The 24,132-nt window shown below is 41.6% G+C and overlaps 1 protein-coding gene across 1 annotated transcript in view; it reads left to right on the top strand.

The window, feature by feature from the left end:
- The window catches only part of mterf2 (mitochondrial transcription termination factor 2), a 43,164-nt gene that overhangs the window by 6,903 nt on the left and 12,129 nt on the right, over positions 1–24,132 (top strand). The window contains exons 2-3 of the mRNA XM_084334948.1: positions 4,995–5,309; positions 18,161–18,974. Of these exons, the coding sequence (XP_084191074.1) occupies positions 5,004–5,309; positions 18,161–18,974 (1,120 nt within the window). The 5' untranslated portion in view covers positions 4,995–5,003. The remainder of the gene's footprint in view (positions 1–4,994; positions 5,310–18,160; positions 18,975–24,132) is intronic.

Below are 24,132 nucleotides of genomic sequence, written 5' to 3'. Positions count from 1 at the left end.
TCTGAAGCCAGATTGGAATTCGTAGATTATTTTTTTTCCGCTAGGTACTTTTCAACCTGTTTGTAGACTATTTTTTCCATGACTTTCGAGATGGAGGTAAGAATAGAAACAGGGCGGTATTTGCCTGGGTCTAATTTACTGCCCTTTTTGTGCAGAGGGGTCACTCGCAATTTTGAAGTCCTTGGGGACGTGCTCTGGTCCATTCACATTCAGCGTCCCGTCAGCGTTTTTTCCCCTCACCCACAGTCTGCGAATCAGAGGCAGAGTAGGGTGGGTCTTCACGGAATGCTTGTCGTCTCTTTCAACGAGTCAGAGTCAGAGCGAGTTGACAGCGCATCTACAGGTAGTCTAATCTGCAGGTACTGTAGCTAGTAACCTCGTTCCCAGTTTTATCTCCGTGAGATAAATGTAGCTAGTAGCCTAGGTTCGCCAGCAGGCAGCTAGTAGAAAAATGTGGCATGTTCAAAGATGGCCAGTAAAAGAAAAGTCGACAGGGAGCTCCAGTAGCTCACCGCGTACCTCGAGCGCTATTTCGGCGCCGGGGACAACCGTGCTCGTCACGGATCTGGGGTTTAGCGAGTTCGAATCCCGGACTGCAGCCGTGCCTTTCCCAGAGTGTCTTCCCCCCCATCTGTACCCCTTCAGCCTGTTTCTGTCGGTCATTCTTGACCAGAGTAAAATGCGATAAACGCAAAAAAAAAGAGCCAGCGGAATGGCCAAAGTAAAAAAAAAAGAAAAAGAAAAGTCGACAGTGAAAATCGCTGCAATTCAAAGGTGGATGGACTGAAAAATATGCATGCATCCTCCCAGCACCAAACCAATGTGCCTAATTATGCCAAGAAACGGTAGCTCTTGTTTTTTTTTAACAAATGTTTTTTATTTTTCCCTTTTTTAACATGAAACTAGACAAACAATACAGTAACAGTAATAATCAATGATAAATCACAGGACAATGACAGAAATAATAACAATAATGACTGTCCAGTAATTAAATCAAAATAAATGTAGATTAAAGGGGAACTCCACTTTTTTTGGAAATGAGCTTATTTAACATCTTCCCTGGAGTTAGACAAGAAGATGCATACCTTTTTTGTCTCTGTGTGTGCATTTTAGCTTTGGGAATAGACGCTCCGTTAGCATAGCTTAGCTTCATCACTGGAAGTGAGGCAGGACAGTAGCCTTACAGTGCCTTACAGTGTATTGCAAGGTCTGACATTGACCAAACTTGATATGCATGACCTTGGTGGGCTCTAGGTCAACTCCTGAAAAGGGGGTCAATGTCAGACTTTGCAATCAAAAGTTAGGGGGCTAATAACCCTTGCCATAATTTCAGTGCGCCCCCTAACTTTTGATTGCAAGGTCTGACATTGACCCCCTTTTCAGGAGTTGACCTAGAGCCCACCAAGGTTATGCATATCAAGTTTGGTCAATGTCAGACCTTGCAATACACTGTAAGGCACTGTAAGGCTACTGTCCTGCCTCACTTCCAGTGATGAAGCTAAGCTATGCTAACGGAGCGTCTATTCCCAAAGCTAAAATGCACGCACAGAGACAAAAAAGGTATGCATCTTCTTGTCTAACTCCAGGGAAGATGTTAAATAAGCTAATTTCCAAAAAAAGTGGAGTTCCCCTTTAAAAGACATACAAATAATAAATACAATACATGTGCTCTTGCTCGCTCTTCCTTGCTCTTTCCTTCCCCTTCCCTCCCCATCCACCCCCCCTCAGGACCCCCACTTGGACTATACATCCACTATTTCATTTAACATCAGAAAATTACAAGTTTATATGCTACCCTTTATCTTCTCCACCACAGCTACCCAGACTGCTATGCTCGCTTCATTAACACCTCAAATTCGTGCAGTAGATATCTCTAGATAAATCACATCGAGATAGGTAAGAACTAGGGATGCTCGATATTGGCTTTTTTACCGATACCGATATACCGATATTGTCCAACTCTTAATTTCCGATACCGATATCAACCGATATAAACCGATACCGATATATGCAGGGTTCCCCCCCCTCCCCCCAAAAATGGAATTTATGCTCATTTTACCATCAGAAATAGTGTCTAATAAGTGGGAATGAATAAATGTCCAAATTATTTTTTCAAATAATATTGTGACAAAATAAAAATAGACATTTCAAGTGTAAACAATAGATACAGCTAGCTACTACTGACATTATCACAATGACAATGTCAGTAGCCTAGCTATATCATCTATTATATTGTGATGAAATATAGTAATGCATCATTTAGGCACCTTTAGTTTAGTTTATTTAGTTTATAAAGGGCAGTGTATAATGACAATCGTTTGCATTAAACCTATGGATGGGTGCACTAGATTTAGCTAGAAGCTATCATTTCCATCTATAGTCCTATGTACTGTAACGTTACATAGCTATTTAAGTTTATTTAGTTTATAAAGGACAGTGTGTAATGACAATCGTTTGCATTAAACAAATGGATGGGTGCACCAGATTTAGCTAGAAGCTATCATTTCCATCTATAGTCCTATGTCCTAACGTTACATGGCTATTTAATCACAATAGTGTCGCACGTGTTTTTGCGGGTCCAGTCCATGGAACGTTGACAGAATTTGCAAAACACCTTATCGCCGGAGGCATAAAAGTCATTAGGATACTGTTCTGCTCTGAATTGAGGGCTTATTGCGGAATTTCTTAGCTTCTTCTTGACAATGTTAACATCAAAGCAGCCAGATGCTTGAGCACTGCTGCGTGTTGTGTGTAACCCACTCTAGCGTCCCCGCCTCCCCGGTCATGCACCAAACGTTCCACCCAAAAACGGAATTTCAGTTCAGTTTAGGCCAAATTCTGCAATATTCCACGTTTTGCAGTTGATTCCATTTTTATTGGTCAATTCCGCGATTCCGGCCACGATTCCGTGAAAGCGGATTTCATATGGCTCTATTTATAATGCATGGGACCTTTAATAAAAAAAATACTAACTTTACTCAAATTGAGGATTTAGTTTGAGGATATTTTAAATTAAATTTTTTTTTATTAAAGGTCCCATGCATTATAAATGGCATTTTCCTTAGCATTGTTTCCTAGCAATGGGGGATTATATCAATGTGGTCTGTGTCTCTAATTATCATATTGACTCATCAGTCTAGTCTCGAGTTCACGAGATCTTCCCTCACTTAACTAAGCCATTCTGATTTGACTGTTTTGCTGACGTGAATACTACTGGTTGTAGTCACCGCCTACAATTCGCTCAACAACAGAGCAGTGTACTTACTTCCTCAAACAGAGGGTGCGACAGACAGCAGAGAACGAGCGAGCGAGAGAGAGAGATAGAGAGAGAGAGAGAGGGACCGCGGCGCAGGAGTGTGTGTAAATGTGTGTGCGCCGGGGGGATGGGTCTTCTCCCCACAGTCGGGAGCACTCCATATCACTGTCAAAATATCTTTGCGCACGCTCCCACGCGCACGCCCGTATTCCAATCCGTGCAATAATATTCACAGAGGTATATATTGTCATTTGAAACAAGTTACCAATGCATTGTCCCGTGTGTTTATGCCCCCTGCGGCAAAATTAATTAGTATCCCCATCAATATCTCGATCTCTCTCTCTGTCTGCCAGTCGCAGACTGTGTGGGTGACTGTCACTCAAAGCGCTTATGGGCGGAGCCCAGCACAAACAGCATGAAATCCTGAGGTCGAAAATGTTTGCTTTTGAGTACTTTTTTGGAGTATGTTTTTGAAAAATAACTTTACAGATGTGTTCCATAGACTCACAGGAATTGTGTAAAGTTGCCCAAATAGTGCAAGGAATAGCAATGCATGGGACCTTAAATCAACTTTCTTTAATGAATATAACTCATCAGTTTCGTCAACATACTGTAAATAATCCAATAAGGACACGGTTGGTACGAAAGTGATGGTGACGTCTTGATGGAGCGCCGAGTGCTAAGTGGATGCAGATTGGTTTAAACAGAATGAATAGATACATAAAAAAATATATATATATATAAAGAAAATAAAGTTTAAAAAAAAATTTTATAAAAAAGAAGAAATTCGAATGTTGATTTAGAATTCGAACGCCAACGTAACAAACGAAGGTCCGAACGTTCGAACGTTTGGGCTCAGCCCTAGTGTGTGTGTGTGTCTGTGTGTGTGTGTGTGTGTAGCGTATGAAACTGCTGTACTGCTGCTAGGGATGTCCCGATCGCGTCTATACTTCCCACAAGCAAGTTGTCCTTCCGCGTTGCTCTGATTGGCCACTGACATGTGCGCCAATCGTGGGACGGCAAGTTCTGCGCCTATTTCCGGGTCTAACAGCCTGCAAACTACCTAACGCCTAGTTTATCACTGGTTAAGCTTAGGCGACTCTTTCGAAGTTGGTTAAGGTTAAAGTTTGGAATCAGGGCTGGTGTTCTATCGGCCTGCTCTAAGACAAACTCTAACCTTAACCAACTTCGAAAGAGTGCCTAAGCTTAACCGGTGATAGAAACAGGCGTCACACGATTGGCGCGACCAGAAACGTCAGTGGCCAATCAGATCGCAGAACGCGAACGCGGAACTGGAAATCCGTTGGTAAAAGTAATCAGGCAACCTGGTTAAATAAAGATTAATGGAAATTAAATGTATATTATATTTACATTATATTATAGTTATATTATACATATTGACATTGTATTATTATATTTACATCACAGCAGCATGTAGGTGGTCTCTGCCACTGAGCCGGTGGGTCGTATTAGGGATGTGCATGACTGACAAATCATTTTCGAATATATATGTATCGAATTATAATAAATAAAAGAAAACACAAAATTAGTTATTTTCTGTTTCAGTTTAAAATTCAGTTAAAATGTTCAGTTTCAGTTCAATTCAGTTATTCATTTTAATAGAATGGGTCATTAAAATCAAAGGGTATTGCACATAAATAGGCACTTCAGATAATCTTTCAGAACGTCGATCGGCTCAGCTGACCGACAATAAATCAAAATTCTAACTCATCCCTAGGTCGTATCCATGTGGCGGCAGGCTGCGCGGGCCCTGTGGCTGCGCTGTCCGTCCGGGGGCCCCATCCCCGTCACCCTCAGGCCCTACAGGGCCCCGAGCTCGGCAGAGAACCGGCAGACCGTGGAGGCCCTGTACGACCTCTCCGTGGACATCCGCAAGATCCGGCAGCTGAAGGGCTGGGTGCTCCAGCGGAGCCCGGCGTACGTGAGGGAGGCGGCCGACCTGCTGCAGGGCCTGGGGGCCTCGGGGGCCGTCGTCGCCCGCGTCCTGGAGCTCTACCCCGAGGCCGTCCTCTGTACACCGGAGCACTTGCAGGTTTGGTTTGATTTAATTTATTCATCCCCCAAACATATACAAATAAAACATGTAAAAAACATAAAACGTATAAAAGCATGATTTTTTTTTTTACCTAAAGCAATTTGCAAAAAACATGTTTGGGAGGGGACAGGAAGAAGTAACAACGTATCTAGTCCTGCCCCTTCCTTACAATATAATTAGTGCTGTCAGGCGATTAAAAAATTTAATCTAATTAATTACAGGATTTGTAATTAATTAATCTAATTAATTGCATTTTAATCGCATAACAATTTTATGCCTGAAATTCTATAATCATATTTCTAATTGCATGTGTCCAGATGGCAGAATTCAGTACTGTATCTACAAAACCTTCTGTTTAATCATCTTCCATCTATTAATTTGCTTAGATTTTTCAGGTCTGGTCAATTTGAGCATGGTGTTATTCACAGTCAAAGATAAAAAAAAAATATTGATATTCTCATTTGGTTCATTACAATTGACTCAAAATAAAATTTTCATTCAATCAATCACCACGCAGATTGATTGAATGAAAATGTTATTAACAGATTGCAGAATGGGTACAATACAGTACGGCTCAATACACACAATTGTTAAGGTCATGCAGACCAGAGAAAGACTTTCGTCTTGTTTACATCAGGGTCCCCCATGTTCAATTCATAATGAATTGTAAGTAAGGGTACAACTTGCACCGTGCAATCCATTCTTTGTGGATCTAGCTCACAGTATTTCTGACACTGGGAATACATTCCCTGAGATTCATAGATGTCCCTAGAATCAGATACCAAGAACATGCAAATGGACCATATTAAAAAAAAGTCTGTAAATGTGTATTCTACATTATCATGGAATGAATGATACAAAAAAATATTATATAAAAAAAAATTATAAAAAGAAATTATACTGGACTTCCGGTTTAGCTTTAGAATGGAGTAGGTCGCATGTGACACAGCTGCTCACCCGTTATTTTTTTTTTCGTTTTAAAAACATATTTATAAACCATTAATGCGTTTAAAACTTGACGCATATATCAACTGAGACTATCAACTAACTATATTGACCAAAAGAATCGAGATGAAACCAAAGAAAGGCACAACGAGTCCAAAAACAGTCGTAGAGGTCCCGCCGCAGGAATCAGGATTCGTACAGCAGACAGCAGGAAATATAGACTTGACAGTGGCCGCTTCAAGTTCAACCCCATCAAACACCTCCGCAGACACCGAACATATCATCCGGAAAATGGAGGAAATGGGGAAGACAATAACTAGCATAATAACTCAAAAAGTAGATGATATTAAAGAATCTATTGAAGGCAAAATTGATGCGCTGAGAGCGGACGCCGACGCACAGATTAAACGCACCGAGGCTCTGGAAACAGTTATGGAAGCCCACGAAAACAATTTCGTTCGCATCTACAATGAAATAGAGGTTAACAACGTTAACCTAACTGCTGAGATGAAGGGAAACTACAAAGAAATCAAGACGGAGCTCAGCGAAATAACGTTGGAGCTTAAGCGAATCAATGAAGAACAGAAAGCCAAAATATTCTAGATGGAATATCAAAAACGCAAGCTGAATATTCGTATTGTCGGTCTGGACGAATCAGTGAAATGTGCAAACCCTGAAGAGTTTGCCACAGAATTACAGAAAATCTTGGGAACAGAGATCCTTCCTAATGTACCAGAGGTGGAACAGTGCTACAGATTGGGGACCCGCTCCATTGGCAATAACGCTAAGCCCAGAGTGATATTGGTTATACTGCGCCAAGTCAGAATAAAATAAATGATTATTCGTGAAACTCGCAGGATGAAAGGCAATCTGAAATACATGGAGGTACCAATACACTGCTTTGAAGATTATTGTCGTGATGTAGTGGAACTGCGTGCCAAGTTCAAGACGGTGATGTCTCAACTATACCTGGAGAAATACAGACCCCTACTAATATACCCTGCAATACTTCGCATTGTCGATAAACAAGGAGCAAGGGTTCTCCTCAACTCGCCTGAAGAAGCAGCCAAATTCTTGTCTGCACAACACGCAGAATAGTGTATAAATGGCCTTTTAATCTCAGTTATGCAAGGTCACCATATAGTACAATCTTTAATAACCGAGGATTTGGGACAGAGAGACCTACGTGCTCAGAGTTTTTGAATGCTTTCCCCGACGTGTTTATATTATTGCGGACATATTGGATTCAAGATTGGAACACTCCAGAACATACTGGAACATTCAAACAATGTAAAAATGACATATTGGAATAATCTAGAACATCGAAGCATTCTTTGATATATGGAACATTCTGGAATATCAGCAATACGTGGTCATTCACTCTACCAGTAGCCCCTCGGGGGAATAATCAACAGCTATCTAGATGCAGAACCACAGAGCCATCATAGCCGGCCGGCAGAAAGATCACTCTACACAACGATCATCGCCCACCCCGGTCAGGGGAAATGCTGCATATACGTATTTAAAAACTGTTTTTTACACTTTGACTGCCGGGAGCCGTCTTTAGACGTCTTTGCTGGCCATGCTAAAGTTGCCGGGGGACGCTGTACGTCGTCTTTATATCAATATTTCAAAAATCTGCGATCGGATTCATAATGTCCCTCCGCTGGCCTGAGATACACCAGCAGGACCCACTGAGCTCTCTGGCGGTTCAGGAGCGCCATCTGGTGGCCGATCGCGCAACCGCTTAACAGGAAGCGCAGTAGAGGTTGTGCTAGATGTCCGTATTGCTTCCGGCCACTCGGGATAGGTTCCGGCACTCTAGCTCGTCACACTACATAGCGATCGATTGCCAATAACTCGATAAACAACATGATTTGGACGTATATACCATTATACAAGCTGGAGATGGACCGGGTAATAATATATCCCATAATGATAAAATTTCTACTCGACGATGATCGCCCAACGGCGCGCGGAGACTGGGGTGAGTTTCAGCGTGTAACGTTACCGTCTTCGATAATAACTGATATTATCAACATTTGACCCACATTAGATGATTGGTATAACGCTGCCCACGGAATTATAAACGCCCCCTCGCCCATCCGGTCAACATCAGATGACGTGTAGTAACTTCTAGAAGTACGTCTAGTTGGAATTTTTTATATCGCGCTGATTGCCATCAAACTGTATTTCATCATCAATATAATGCATTTGGGGCTATATATCACGTTCTGGAGAAAGCTGCAGAAAGAGATGAAAACATACTTATACATTAGACCATACTTTACTATGAATATGTGAATGAAAAAGTTTAACGTTGCTACACAATGAACAATACATATAGGACTTTGAATGGGCCCTAATAATGGCAATGTAGCAATAGAATTTAAAAAGTTATAGCCCTGCAAAGAAGGGGACTTTCTCCATAGACAAATAGTGCTGGCAATCTATGGTATATCATTAATTTAACCTTAGGCAACCAAAGTGTTAATGGGAAATAATTCCACTACTTCTCCAATTTATACTTTAGATGTTTAAGCATAGCAATGCTCTTTTAAGATCTAAGTTAATGTTCTCTTCCTTTTACTTGTTTTTTTCTTTTTCATCCGCTCTCTCTGATTTATTGAGGCTCTCTCTTCAGTTCAATACCTTCATATTATTCATGGGTTACTATAAATTACACAAGTTCATATAAAATGTAAGTGATTAGGGCATGACAATTGAAGCTTATTTTTGGTCTTTATTTTTAGTTTTATCTCATTTAAATTTTTATTTATTTATTTTTTACGGGAAAGTGGCCTAGCCACAGTCGACATTCTACTTATGGTAGAATTTAGAGTGTTAGATCCTATGGTATACATAGGAATGTTAAGGATAATTGGATCATTCTGGGATATCCGGTGGTGCAAGGGAGGGAGTCATACGCAAAGGTTGTGTTCATGGAACACAATCCTGTACGACTCTCGGTGGGATGGAAGGGTAGGGGATTTTTATTTGTATATATGTATGTTTTTAAGCTCGGCTCTCAACGGGACCTCACTAGTGGGATGTATATCTATTATTGCCTCGCACTCTAGAAGCATTACCAAAAATTACAATGCAACATGTATAGACTATGGCTAGTTTGAATATAATGATATGGAACACCGGGGGAATAAATAACCAACTCAAACGCAAAAGCGTGCTCACACTGATGAAAAAAGAACATGTGGACATTGCTCTGCTAAGCGAAACGCACATTCTAGGGAAAGACATAGATAAATTAGCGGACAACATATACCATAATATCAATCACTCCTCTATTGGTACGAGAACTCGGGGTGTAGCAATAGTCGTTAAACGTAAGTTGAATATTGTACTAAAGGGAGTATGGTCTGATGTAGAAGGTCGGATAACTATAGCTAGGATTGAACATAAGAACAGGAAAATAGCGTTGATAGCGGTATACGCCCCAAATTTGTACGAAGAGGATTTCTTCACTACACTAACCAATGCAATGTTAGACATTCCCGATTACTCATTTATAATAGGAGCGGATTTTAATGCCATCTGGAACCCAAGGATGGACAAATCTTACCTCGCCTTTTCCAGCGAACAAAAGAATTCATCGAAGGCATTAAAGGATTGGTCAAAGATTACAGGTGTAATTGACTTATGGCGGTTACTTAATCCCACGACCCGAAAGTACTCTTGTCGATCTGCGAGACATAATACACTATCCAGAATAGATTATGTCTTTGCATCACAGAGACTATTTGATAATTATGAAGTGGAAATGATACCCAACGCACTATCAGATCACTGTTATTTACTCCTTAAAGGTACATTTGGTATACTATCCTCCCGAGCCCCAAGATGGCGATTTAACTTGTTGCTGCTTAATAACAAGGAATTCATTACACAACTCAAAGAAGCTCTTATAGTATTCCAACGGGAGAATGCAAACTCGGTGCAAGACCCCAGAATAATATGGATGTCGGTAAAGGGAATGATCAAAGACTTCACGGATAGCTTTTCCTCCAAAATGCGCAAGAATCAATGCACAAAACTGGCTGAGCTGGAAACGCTTTACTCAACGTTATTTAATTCTCTGAAATACAACAACTCAACTCGACTAGAAAATCAAGTTAACGTACTAAAAATAGAGATCAATGCCATATACAGACAACAATCGGAAATACAAATACGCAGCACAAGACAACAGCAGTACTCCCATGGTTCCAAACCCAGCCACCTATTAGCCATGCGATTAAGAATGAATGCAACATTTGCAGATATAACTACCATTAGAGCACAACAAGTACTTGTAACAGATCCTGTAAAAATAAACGATACATTCAAAGTATTCTACTCCGACTTATATAAATCAGAAATGACCTTCGATCAAAACAAAATGGACACATTTCTTAATCAAATTATTCTCCCTAAACTTTCAGAGGATGACGCTAAACAGTTAGAAACACCGATCACACTAGAGGAACTCAAGAAGGCCATAACCGCAATGAAAAGTGGTAAGGCTCCTGGAAGAGACGGTTTCCCATCAGAAATGTACCTTTCTTGTTGGGACATAATTGGCCCCTTATTACTAAATATGATCTTATACTCAGTCAAGGAGGGGAACTTCCATAAGAATGACAATATTGCACTCATAACAGTCCTCCTTAAAAAAGACAAAGACCCCAACAAGTGCGGTAGTTATAGACCTTTAAGCCTCCTCGGAACAGATATCAAACTGTACTCTAAGGTATTAGCCATCAGATTACAAAAGCATATGACGTCTTTAGTTCACCCGGACCAAACTGGCTTCATAGGAGGCCGCCTGATCACTGAGAACATAAGACGAATACTGCACGTACTTGATGCCGACAAGGAGGACACCATACCTAAGGCGATGCTGTCCCTGGATGCTATGAAGGCCTTTGACAGGCTGGAATGGTCGTATCTGTGGGCAGTGCTAGAAAGGATGGGGTTAGGAAAAGGATTCATCGATATGATTAAAGTATTATACAAAGGCCCATCGGCCATGATTACAACAGGCACAATCATCTCCCAAATATTTCCGGTATCACGCTCTGCCAGACAGGGTTGTCCTCTTAGTCCCGGACTGTTCAATCTATCATTAGAGCCTTTAGCACAATATATAAGACAATCCCAATCCATAGAACCAATCGTAATCAAGGGCACACAACAAAAAATTTGTTTATATGCGGACGATGTAATATTGTTCATGCAAAACCCCAACACCACATTGCCTCATCTGCTCAAGTTGATTGAGGACTTTGGTGATTTATCGGGATTTAAGATAAATTGGCCGAAGTCGGCTTTCCTTCCACTTAACACCCCTGCAAAAAAAGACACAACCCTCCCAGGACAGATACCGATGGTAAAACATTTCAGATGCTTGGGAGTGGAAATATTCCCTACCATAAGACAAACGGTGAAGCACAACTACACAAAAATCCAAAACAAAATCAAAGACGACCTTGATAGATGGGCAAAACTTAAAAACACAGTACAAGCACGGATATCAATAGTTAAGATGGATGTACTACCTAAAATCAACTTCTTCAGTTCAATGCTACCGTTACCCCCTCCAGAGGGTTACTGGAAAAGATTACACTCCTCCACATACAAATTTATTTGGAATAACAAACCACCACGTATAAAAAGATCCACCGCACAGAGAAATAAAGCAGATGGTGGCATGGCATTTCCAGATTTTTTCCTATATTTTAAGGCGTACACATTAAGTCCATTGACAACATGGTTTGACTCCCAAGCATTAGCATCCTGGAGAAAAATAGAAGAAAACATAGTAGCCCCACATAGACTGAAGGACATAGCATACACTAAACTACCAATCAAGCACTGTGAACGAAAATTTGGCCCCATAATTACTCATGCGATCCGGATATGGCGTGAATCACAAAAAAAAAATCCTAACCCACAAAAATGGCACAATCATACTCCCTTATTCAATAACAATGCACTCTTAATTGGAAAACGACCTATAAGATTCCCTATATGGGAAGAGCAAGGCATACACTCATTAGGGGATGTTTTTAACAAACAGGGTTATTGTAGTGATAAAGAAATACGCAAAAAATTTAATCTCACCAAGTCCACATGGCTTTTTCACAAACAGTTAGAGCTTTGTTTGAAATCTCACGGTGTTCCATTAGACAGACCAATTGAACACCACAGATACCACAAATTCTTCTACACAAGAGAGACATCGAGAGGTTTTGTTTCAGAATTTTATCATCAATTACTAACGTCCTCGTATGAAACCCTCCAACTTGACTCTGTCTGGAGGAGGGATATACCAGACCTGGAAAATGACTTTGATTGGCAAGGAGCCTGGGCAAATGTCCGACTTACATCAAGGAACCCGGATCATCAACAAATCAATCTTAACTATATTCACAGGACATACTTGACTCCTATAAGACTGTGCCGAATGGGGCTTAAACAAGATTCCAAATGCACCCAATGTGCAAATGGGGACGAAGGGACATTTATGCACATGTATTGGGACTGCTCACCAGTTAAGGCATTCTGGAAAGATGTGACCCAACAAATATCAAAACTCGTATCTTGGAATATACCTGTACACCCCTCGGTATTACTATTGAATGATGTTTTTGAGTTTGCAGTGAATCCACAGCTAAAGAGATTGGTTTTATCGGGTATCACAGTAGCCAAAAAGCTGATCGCATCACGCTGGTTTCAACCGGAAAAAATTTGCCGTAAAGTTTGGTTTCTTACATATCTCGATGTAATTTACCATGAAATATCTACAGCAAGAATTCTGGGTCTCAATGAATCCAAAATGTCAATGTGGTTAGAAGTGGTGGAGAGAATAAAAGCTAGCTTATAATGGTAGTGTCTGGTTAGGTGCGAGGGATAGTGGAGGTACTTCTCAAGGTGGGGTCCGGGAGGGGGGGGTTCGAGCTGAGCATATGTGTGTAGGGTTTTTTAGATAACAGGTATTAGGGGTATATCTTATATAAGACAACTAACTAAAATGTGATCTCATTGGATGTGCCCTGACAATTAATGCTTGTATATCTTATCGTGTGTTGTCATGTTTGTTTATATGTTTTTTTTAAAAATAATAATACAAAAAAATACATTTTTTTTTTTTTTTTTTTTTTTGTAATTAATTTTGCGTTAATTTTCATAACGCGATAATTTGCTGTGTAATTAATTAATCTAATTAACGCGATAAACTGACAGCCCTAAATATAATACATATAAAATGATATAGTCTTTCTTAATCTAAATATAATATAAATCTACAAATGCCAAAAAACTTCGTTTCTGATTATTGATTACCAATAACCGTGTTAGCCTCAGTAGCCACATTCATTGATCGAGTGGATGGCTATCAAAACAATGCCTGATCAGCATGTAATTTACGTGAAAAAGATCTTACCGTGGGCCGGTTGGATCCCCCAGAGCATTTCCCAGTTATCGATCGCCATCTGGTAGATCGATATGTCCATTGGCTGATGATAAATTCCTTTACTGCATAGTTAAATCCGCGTCCCAAAACGCAATCTGTGTAACAGGCTATAGGCATCGCTTCAGGTTAGTAGAAAACTACATTGGAAATCCAGAAAAAACAAGACAACTTCTGCCACAGGGAACACTGCATTATCGAGATAGCGCCCCTAAGAGGATCTGGCCGGTAATGCACTTTTTCGAATTCAAAGAGTAGGGTACTTCTGCAGTGCCGCTCGGCGACCTTGAATAGGTTATTAAAATGGAATAAAAGCCAAAACAAGCTTCCCACGGACATGTCCGTGGTCGGTCCTCAACGGGTGGATTCGAAACACGGATATATACATGGTCGGGCGGGAATGTGTTAAAAGTAATGGATTGGATTGGTACTGGGTATCGGCTGATACTGAAAGGTTAGGACTCACTATATGTGGTGAACAAGTGGTATCGGTGCCTCACTAGTACGAGTTAAAGTGGTATCGGTGCATCACTAGTATGATTTAAAGTGGTATTGGTGCCTCACTAGTATGAGTTAAAGTGGTATCGGTGCCTCACTAGTACGAGTTAAAGTGGTATTGGTGCCTCACTAGTACGAGTTAAAGTGGTATCGGTGCCTCACTAGTACAATTTAAAGTGGTATCGGTGCCTCACTAGTACGAGTTAAAGTGGTATCGATGTCTCACTAGTACAATTTAAAGTGGTATCAGTGCCTCACTAGTATGAGTAGGGCTGGGCGATAAAACTATAACGATAACTATCGCGATAAATTATTTCCTCGAAATAAACATGAAACGTGGTCGCAAAGTTTCGATATATCGATTTTCCAAGTTTGGCTCCGTTCAGCCTCGGCTCAGCACACTCACTAACAACAACCAACGTTACGTGATGACGTGCTTACGCACAACAGCTAACAACCAATCAGTGAAGGAGATGGCCGAGAGCGAAGTAGACCCGGAAGGAGGTAGGACTCACTCAACAACAAGGCTTGCTAGGCTAATTAGCTTGCACGGCGATGTTTTATATATTTACGTGCCGAGTATGTGTGTGGCGTGAATTCTGAGGCCACGTTTATAGTAGTGGGGGTATACAGTGGACGTCGTTTCAATATATTGTGGCGGAAGAGAGTATTTTAGTGTCATATTTAGCACATTGTCATGGAATACACCGCTTATATACAACAGGCTGGCTAGGATAACTAGCTTGCACGGCACTGTTTTATATATTTACGTGCCGAGTATGTGTGTGTTTTGAATTCTGAGGCCACGTTTATAGTAGTGTGGGGTATACAGTTCGTTTCAATATATTGTGGCGGAAGAGAGTATTTTAGTGTCATATTTATTGTCATGAGATACTCCGCTTGTCGGCTAACGTGCGCGGACTGATGACGACATCAACTCGACTTGAGACATTCGCAGCAGCATAAGAAGTTAATTAAACTTGACAGACATTATATCGACGATAATTATCGATATCAAATTATATGAAAATAATTTTATAATTTTATCGCGATAACGTTTTTGGTCATATCGCCCAGCCCTAAGTATGAGTTAAAGTGGTATTGGTGCCTCACTAGTACGAGTTAAAGTGGTATCAGTGCCTCACTAGTATAAGTTAAAGTGGTATCAGTGCCTCACTAGTACGAGTTAAAGTGGTATCGGTGCCTCACTAGTATGAGTTAAAGTGGTATCGGTGTCTCACTAGTATGATTTAAAGTGGTATCGGTGTCTCACTAGTATGCGTTAAAGTGGTATCGGTGTCTCGCTAGTATGAGTTAAAGTTATATCGGTGCCTCACTAGTACGAGTTAAAGTGGTATTGGTGCCTCACTAGTACAAGTTAAAGTGGTATCGGTGCCTCACTAGTATGAGTTAAAGTGGTATCGATGCCTCACTAGTACGAGTTAAAGTGGTAGCGATGTCTCACTAGTACGAGTTAAAGTGGTATCGGTGCCTCACTAGTATGAGTTAAAGTGGTATCGATGTATCACTAGTACGAGTTAAAGTGGTATCGATGTCTCACTAGTATGAGTTAAAGTGGTATCGGTGCCTCACTAGTACGAGTTAACGTGGTATCGATGTCTCACTAGTATGAGTTAAAGTTATATCGGTGCCTCACTAGTACGAGTTAAAGTGGTATCGATGTCTCACTGATACGAGTTAAAGTGATATCAGTGCATCACTAGTACAAGTTAAAGTGGTATAGGTGCTTCACTAGTATGAGTTAAAGTGGTATCGATGTCTCACTAGTACAATTTAAAGTGGTATCAGTGCCTCACTAGTACGAGTTAAAGTGGTATCTGTGCCTCACTGATACGAGTTAAAGTGGTATCGGTGCCTCACTAGTACAATTTAAAGTGGTATTGGTGCCTCACTAGTATGAGTTAAAGTGGTATCGGTGCCTCACTAGTACGAGTTAAAGTGGTATCTGTGCCTCACTAGTATGAGTTAAAGTGGTATCGGTGCCTCACTAGTATGAGTTAAAGTGGTATCAGTGCCTCACTAGTATGAGTTAAAGTGGTATCGGTGCATCACTAGTATGAGTTAAAGTGGTATCGGTGCCTCACTAGTAAGAGTTAAAGTGGTATCGGTATCTCACTAGTACAAGTTAAAGTGGTATCGGTGCCTCACTAGTACGAGTTAAAGTGGTATCAGTGTCTCACTAGTACAAGTTAAAGTGGTATCGGTGCCTCACTAGTACGAGTTGAAGTGGTATCGGTGTCTCACTAGTATGAGGTAAAGTGGTATCAGTGCCCCACTAGTACAAGTTAAAGTGGTATCGGTGCCTCACTAGTACAAGTTAAAGTGGTATCGGTGTCTCACTAGTACAAGTTAAAGTGGTATCGGTGCCTCACTAGTATGAGTTAAAGTGGTATCGGTGCCTCACTAGTATGAGGTAAAGTGGTATCGGTGCCTCACTAGTACGAGTTAAAGTTGTATTGGTGCCTCACTAGTACAAGTTAAAGTGGTATCGGTGCCTCACTAGTACAAGTTAAAGTGGTATCGGTGCATCACTAGTACAAGTTAAAGTGGTATCGGTGCTTCACTAGTATGAGTTAAAGTGGTATATGTGCCTCACTAGTATGAGTTAAAGTGGTACTGGTGTCTCAATAGTATGAGTTAAAGTGGTATCAGTGCCTCACTAGTACGAGTTAAAGTTGTATTGGTGCCTCACTAGTACGAGTTAAAGTGGTATCTGTACCTCACTAGTATGAGTTAAAGTGGTATCTGTGCCTCACTAGTACGAGTTAAAGTGGTATCTGTACCTCACTAGTATGAGTTAAAGTGGTATCTGTGCCTCACTAGTATGAGTAAAAGTCTAAATCACAGTCAGCAGCAAGATTGATCAGGATGTCTGACGCGTTGCAGGAGCTGAATTCCTCCCTCAATTGACACGTCTGTGTCACTAAATAGTTTAATCAAGTAAATGTATTGAACTGAATAAATATTATGTTGGTTTATCTATTTTCCTGTTTTTATTTTCTCTCTTGAGCCGTCTGGACTAGAATTCCTCAGCAGACCTGAGGTAGAATCAATGATGATCAATTTCCACTGACATTCTCTATTCACCTTTTACCTGGTATTGGAGTCTTTACACTGAGAGAAGAATCCACAGCTTAAAGGAACAGATACCATTTTCCTCTCTGTGCGTTCAGTAGAAAGTTATCCGGCTGCAAGCTAGCCTAGCTTAGCACCAAAGAATGGAAGCGGATATGGACCGGCTGGCCTAGCTGTTTGCCAAAAACACCTCTCCCAGAGTTTTTAGCTAGGCTAGTGGTCCATATCCGCTTCCATTCATTTGTGCTAAGCTAGGCTAGCTTGCCGCTGGATAGCTTTCTACTGAACGCACAGAGAGGAAAATGGTATCTATCTTCTTGTTTGACTCTGGAGAAAACTATTAGCGCATTTTCCATAATTTTTATGTATTCCTTTAACCCCAAATTAAGATAAGAAAAACTCCCACAGAAAAATCGGCAACAAACGGCAGTTGATAATCTATATATGCGTTTATGCCTATATCTCACGTTCTAGGAATTACTGCAGAAAATGTTAATAACATATTTATATTCTAGACGGTATTTTTGTATAAATGAATGAATGAAAAAGTATAACGTTCCCACATCCTGAACGATAGATAATCGATGTTGAATGGGCCATAGTAATGTCAATTTAGCAATACAATTAAAAAAGTTATAGCCCTGCAAAGAAGGTGAACATCTCCATGGCATAGACTTAAAGTGGTGGCAGAGAGTGGTATAAGATGCTCAAATTGCGTGGCAGGGAATGTGTTAATAGGAAATAAGGATGGGCGTTTCAATGAGACCAGGTCAGTGTGTTCTTTTATTAAAAACCGTGAAACCTCTCAATACAGGACATTAACACATTAACGTGTCTGCAGGCTCAGAGGGAGCTGTGGACGTCCGTGTGTCCCAACCCGAGCGAGCTGGTGGGCATCATCGAGATGTTCCCCGCCTCCTTCTTCGCCTCCTTCAGCCACCACGCCCACCAGCGGGACAACATCGCCTACTTCCAGAGCCTGAGCCTCCACAAGCGCATCATCACCAAGCTGATGGCCAGCGCTCCCCAGAGCTTCAGCCGGCCCGTCGGCCAGAACCGGGAGATGATCCGCACCCTCCGGCAGACCTATCTGGAGCTGGGAGGGAAGGAGGACAACGTGAGGCCCTGGCTGCAGAAGCTGCTGACCCAGAACCCCTTCGTCCTCCTGAAGCCCCCGGAGGTGCTGAGGGACAACATGCTGTTCCTCCGAGACCGAGGCTTCAGCAGCGTCCAGCTCCTCCGGCTGCTGTCCAAACTCCGGGGCTTCGTCACAGAGCTGAGCCCCGACGCCATGGCCCGCAGCCTGGCCTACTCGCGCGAGGCCATGGGCTGCAGCGAGGAGGAGCTCCGCGACGTCGTGCTTGTCTGCCCGGCGCTGCTCTACTACTCCGAGACCGTGCTGGCCGAGCGCTTTGGGGGTCTCCTGGAAGCCGGGGTCGGCATGACTCGGATCAGGGAGACCCCGACCGTCCTGGAGCTGACGACGGAGATCGTTAGCCACCGCATCCGGAGGCTGAGGGACTGCGGGTATGACGTGAGGACGACGGGGAGCCTGGAGGCCCTGAACGGCACCAAGAAGGACTTTGAGGCGAGCTACGGGAAGCTCCTGTCACGGAGGGAGAGGCCCCTCTTTAACCCCGTGGCCCCGTTGAAAGGTGATGACTGACAGGGACGTCTACATCCTGGAATAGAGCCCGGCCCATTAATCAGTTGGCTGATTTTAATTGGTCGATATTGGCCTGTCACAGACATATCGGTATAGGCTGGTATGTTGGCCGATATTAAAACTTTTCTTTATAAAGAACACAATGCAGAGAACAATGCTTGAGGTAATTTAGAAATGGTGTCATCGCAGTTTGTCCAGCAGAGCACGTTCTGACTCTATTGTCATTGTTTACAATACTCTCAGCAGCATTGCATCTCAGTCTGCGTGAATCTCATAGCTAGCTTGATGGAGTAGAGGATACGTGGTTTAAAGTTAGCAGAGAGGACATCAGACGTTTTTGCCAGTGACTTCACTCATTACATTTTTCTTTTTTATTAGACCTACAGTACCAGTGAAAAGTGGTGAACTCAAGGAGAAGATGTGTCCTCCAAACATTTCACTGGTACTGGACCTATTACCAAAAATATAAAGATAAATTCATCATTAGTGAAGATTAAACTATTTAGAATAGAATATAGAATAGAACATTAGGGATGGGTACCGAATTAGGTACTTTTAAGGGTACCGACCGAATCACGTCGGTACTACCGAGTACCGATTCACGTGAGATCTGCCGTTGCCACATTTCGGTACTGTAAAAAAAAAATACATCAATGTTTTGCTTACCGCAAAACGAAACCTATGAAGTGTGCCTCACGTCAACGCTCACACACGCAATACACGCTTACCTAGGATTTGACTTGATTCATCAACAAAGCAGTCGGGGCAATGGCAATCGGAAATGGTTGCAAGTGTTGTTAAACTTTACAAAGCTAGATGCAGACAATGCTCGCTGCAATATTCTATATTATATATGATAATAAATTATTTGAAGTTTGGATTTTTTTTGTTTTACAACTGAGGTAGGTAGATTACATTTTTAGAGACTAAAGTACAGAAAAAATGTACCGTTGGGTACCGGTATTGATTCACAGGTACCGGTACGTCGTCAACACAGAGTTAATGTGGAGCTCAGTGCAGAAAGACGTCATCAACACAGAGTTAATGTGAAGCTCAGTGCAGAAAGACGTCAACACTAGGGGTGTAACGGTACACAAAAACCACGGTACGGTATGTACCTCGGTTTTGAAGTCAATGTTCGGTACGGGTTTTCGGTACAGTGGGGGAAAGTTTGGCTTTCCATGTTCCACTCAGGGGTGATTTAGTGTGCAGTAACTAATTGTACTTAACGAATATTCTATATTGAAATGAATAATTGACTTGTAATTTCTTTTTATAATAATAATTATATTAGATTGCGGAAAAAAACAGCCCGGGGTGGGCGGTCGTTAGTGGTTAACATACCGTTGTATTCATTCGGTACACAGCCGTTTGGTACGGTAACACACTGAAACGGGTCGGTACGGATACGTGTACCTTTACACCCCTAGTCAACACAGAGTTAATGTGAAGCTCAGTGCAGAAAGACGTCATCAACACACAGGTTTCACACCTTCACAGCACTTGAAAGACTATTGAAACTGGTGTGTAATGTTACCATCTCTATACCACTCTGCACTCGGAGTGTAGCGCTCGGGTTCAACACTGTTAGACGAACAACATCCCTGACCCTCAGCTGCCAGAGGTGTACCCTTCCTCCCTGCTGACTTGTTGTTCACAATTCGTGAGTCGGATTTTGGATGAAAGCATCGGCTAAATCACTAAATATAAATGTGATCCACATTTCCAGGGTTATTTATCAGTTTGCTTGTGGCGTCGTTATGTGTGTTTTCTGTAACATTCACCGCAAACATAAAACTAATACATGCCTTTATGATGATTGTCAGAGGTAGTTATTTTCACATGCAATATTTGAACGTGAGAAGATATGAGAAGAATGTATAGCTGAAGTTCTATCCCTTTGCCAAACGACCGTGTGATGATAACTGTTACAATAATAGAACATAATGTTTCTGATGGCAGTGGTGTTGACACACGCATCAGAACCATTACCAGAGAGAATATTGAGCTGTTTCAGATTTCTGTCCTCTCGTCTGCTGCCACGGTTCCCGGCAACGCTACCCCCCAGGGAGGACGTCTTGACTGCCTCTCGGATACTTTATTGTTACTTTATTTATTATTCCTCACCGCTGAGATGTCACTTCGTTATCATTTAAAATTTAAAATCACAACTTCAGGTGAACGTGGTGAGATGGAGAAGGGAAATATAAAGCTCTTTGAAGGATAAGGTTCGTTTGAGTTTATGTTGTGACCCCCCCCACACACACGCGCGCGTACAGAAATAATATTCTATTAGTGAACATACGTACAGATGACGTGCTGTCATCTGTACACAATAGATGTTGGAAGAAGACAGTTCAGTTCAGACTTTATTGTCCCTTAACACTTTGAGTGCCACTCACGAGATTTCTCTGGTTTTTTTATAGGTGGTTGCTAGCCACTCACGAGATTTATCTGAATTTTTTTAATTATTTTTTTTAGCGATCTGAAAAATTATTGCATCACCCGAGCCTACCCGAGTATAGCCGAGCGGCGCCGGCGATCACTGTGGAAAAAAGCGCCCCTGTCGTCTCCCAGATGACATAAGTGATTTTGGAATGGACTCAATGAAAATGAATGGGGAAAAAAATCCGGTACTCCACATTTTCCAGTTCACTGATCCAGCCGGGGTTACCACAGTTCATTCTGGAACCTCAGATCCCCGCTGATCATGGAGATCTACAGTATCGCGTTGGATCCATACACGTATCGATTTTTTCGAATGGTGATCAGGAATTGGAATATACCAGTTGGATACCATCTGATGTCAGGTAAGGACTCTATGTTATCAGTGTTAGGATAATCAGAGTAAGTTTGATGAAGTTATAAGCTGTTTTGTGAAATGTCTTCTTTTGGTTTCACTGTAAAAGTCCGTGAGGAAGTCAACGGAGCGATTATCCGTGCGCGATCGTAATGTGCTTGCGTGCACGTATAATATTGATCATCTAGCGTTTATTTGAAAACGATTCATAAAAAGGCTGACGAATATCAACGTTGTGGAATATTCCACTAAAAGACGATTTTCATAGAATGCTCCAGAATGAGCTTTTTTTTTATATCAAAACGGGGGCTTTTCTAACTGCTCTGAAACGGAAACGATGCGATAAAAAAACAATCTGCCTTGACAGCACTGACTGGAAAATAGTCTTTGATAATGCGATGGGCAGATTAGACACATAGCCATAATTTAAAACATAGATTAGGCGATATTAACGTTAACATTGGCGCCGATGGTGGCATTCAGCCGGTAAAACGGAAAACCAGGCGTGGCGCTCAAAGTGTTAAGGGGAAATTTGCTTTGCAGCAGTGGTAGAGACAACAACAACAACAACAACAACAACAACAACAACAACAACAACAACAACAAATAACACAACACAAGAAACATCACATCTTACAGAATCCAACCAGGAAAAAGAAAAGGAAAATGAAAATGCATTACTGTTATTTTAAAGGAAGTTAAGTGCATTTAGTGCCCTGGGGATGTACGAACATTTAAATCTGTTGCTCTTTAGCCTGGGGAGCCTATATCTCCTGCCAGAGATACAGTAGAACCTTGTCCAATCAGAGCCTGTCATCTGTACACTGGATGTTGGAAGAAGACAGTAGAACCTTGTCCAATCAGAGCCTCCGACGTCCCGACGGGAAGCAGAACGCAGTGACACATGAGTCCCAGCAGGTTGAGATAAAACAAGCCTCCTACAGGTGAACGACCTGGTACACAGTGACCCAGGTGTTCTTTAGTAGGTTAGTACACATGTCTTTAGTAGGGAGTACAGATGTCTAGTAGTAGTAGTAGGGGGTACAGACTTAGTATGCATGTCTTTAGTAGGGGGTACAGACTTAGTGTGCATGGATTTAGTAGGGGGTACAGACTTAGTATGCATGTCTTTAGTAGGGGGCACAGACTTAGTACAGATGTCTAGTAGGGTACAGACTTAGTACACATGTCTTTAGTAGGGGGCACAGACTTAGTACAGATGTCTAGTAGGATACAGACTTAGTACACATGTCTTTAGTAGTGGGGGGTACAGACTTAGTACACATGTCTTTAGTAGTGGGGGGTACAGACTTAGTACACATGTCTTTAGTAGGGAGTATTTAGTACACATGTCTTTAGTAGGGAGTACAGACTTAGTATAGATGTCTTAGTAGGGAGTACATATTTAGTACAGATTGATTGATTGAAAACTTTATTAACAGATTGAATGGGTACAATACAGTACAGCTCAAGGGGATGCAGACCCCATCTTGTTTACATCAGGGTCCCCCATTTTCAATTCATCATAACATATATGACATACAGATAGACAGTACTGCTACATCTACATTTATGATATATACCAGATTTACAATACAGTACTGTTTGTGATACAAAAATAGTATAAAAAAAAAAGTATACATTTGATGTAGAAACTGTACATTGGAGGAGGTTAGGGGGGGGGACTGTACATTGGAGGTGGTTGGGTGGGGGGGGGGGAACTGTACAACTGTACAAGCAAAACTCTACATTGGAATATCGACGAAACCATACTTGGTTCCAAGAAGAGGGTCTCGTGTATTATTGGGTTAGGACATTTACTGTACATTGGAGGGGGTTGGGTTAGGACATTTACAGGGGCCAGTTTCGAATTGCAGTCTCCCGTAGGTGCTCTTTGAGAGTGGTTTTGAAAGTGGGTAGTGATTCACATTCCTTTACAGCTTTGGGTAGGGCGTTCCACATTGATGTGGCATAATTGCAAAACGTGTTTAGTCCCTTGTTTGAGCCGAATCTGGGTTTAACATGATTTGTCGAGCTCCCTCTGGTGTTGTGGTCGTGGTATTCACTGACCTTTGGGATTTATTTTAACATGTACATCAAGGGTACCTTAGTTAGGGCTGGGCGATATATCGAGTATCGCGGCTTGTTCTACATGAGATGTAGTAAATTACTATATCGTGAACATCGAGTATATGTTGTCACGTCGTGGCTGAGATGAGACTTGCTTTAGCGCAAAGCTTTCCTCATTTCATTATATACACAGCAGCGCGAATCTTAAATGACAAGCAATTGTAATTTCATTAGACAGACTAGCGCAGACCTTTAATGACATGCAATTTAATTGACG

Source organism: Notolepis coatsorum, assembly GCF_963971535.1.
Source record: "Notolepis coatsorum genome assembly, chromosome: 18".
In the NCBI taxonomy this organism is placed as follows: Eukaryota; Metazoa; Chordata; class Actinopteri; order Aulopiformes; family Paralepididae; genus Notolepis; species Notolepis coatsorum.
The sequence above is the reverse complement of the archived record's forward strand: the minus strand, read 5'-3'. Positions and strand labels throughout refer to the sequence as shown.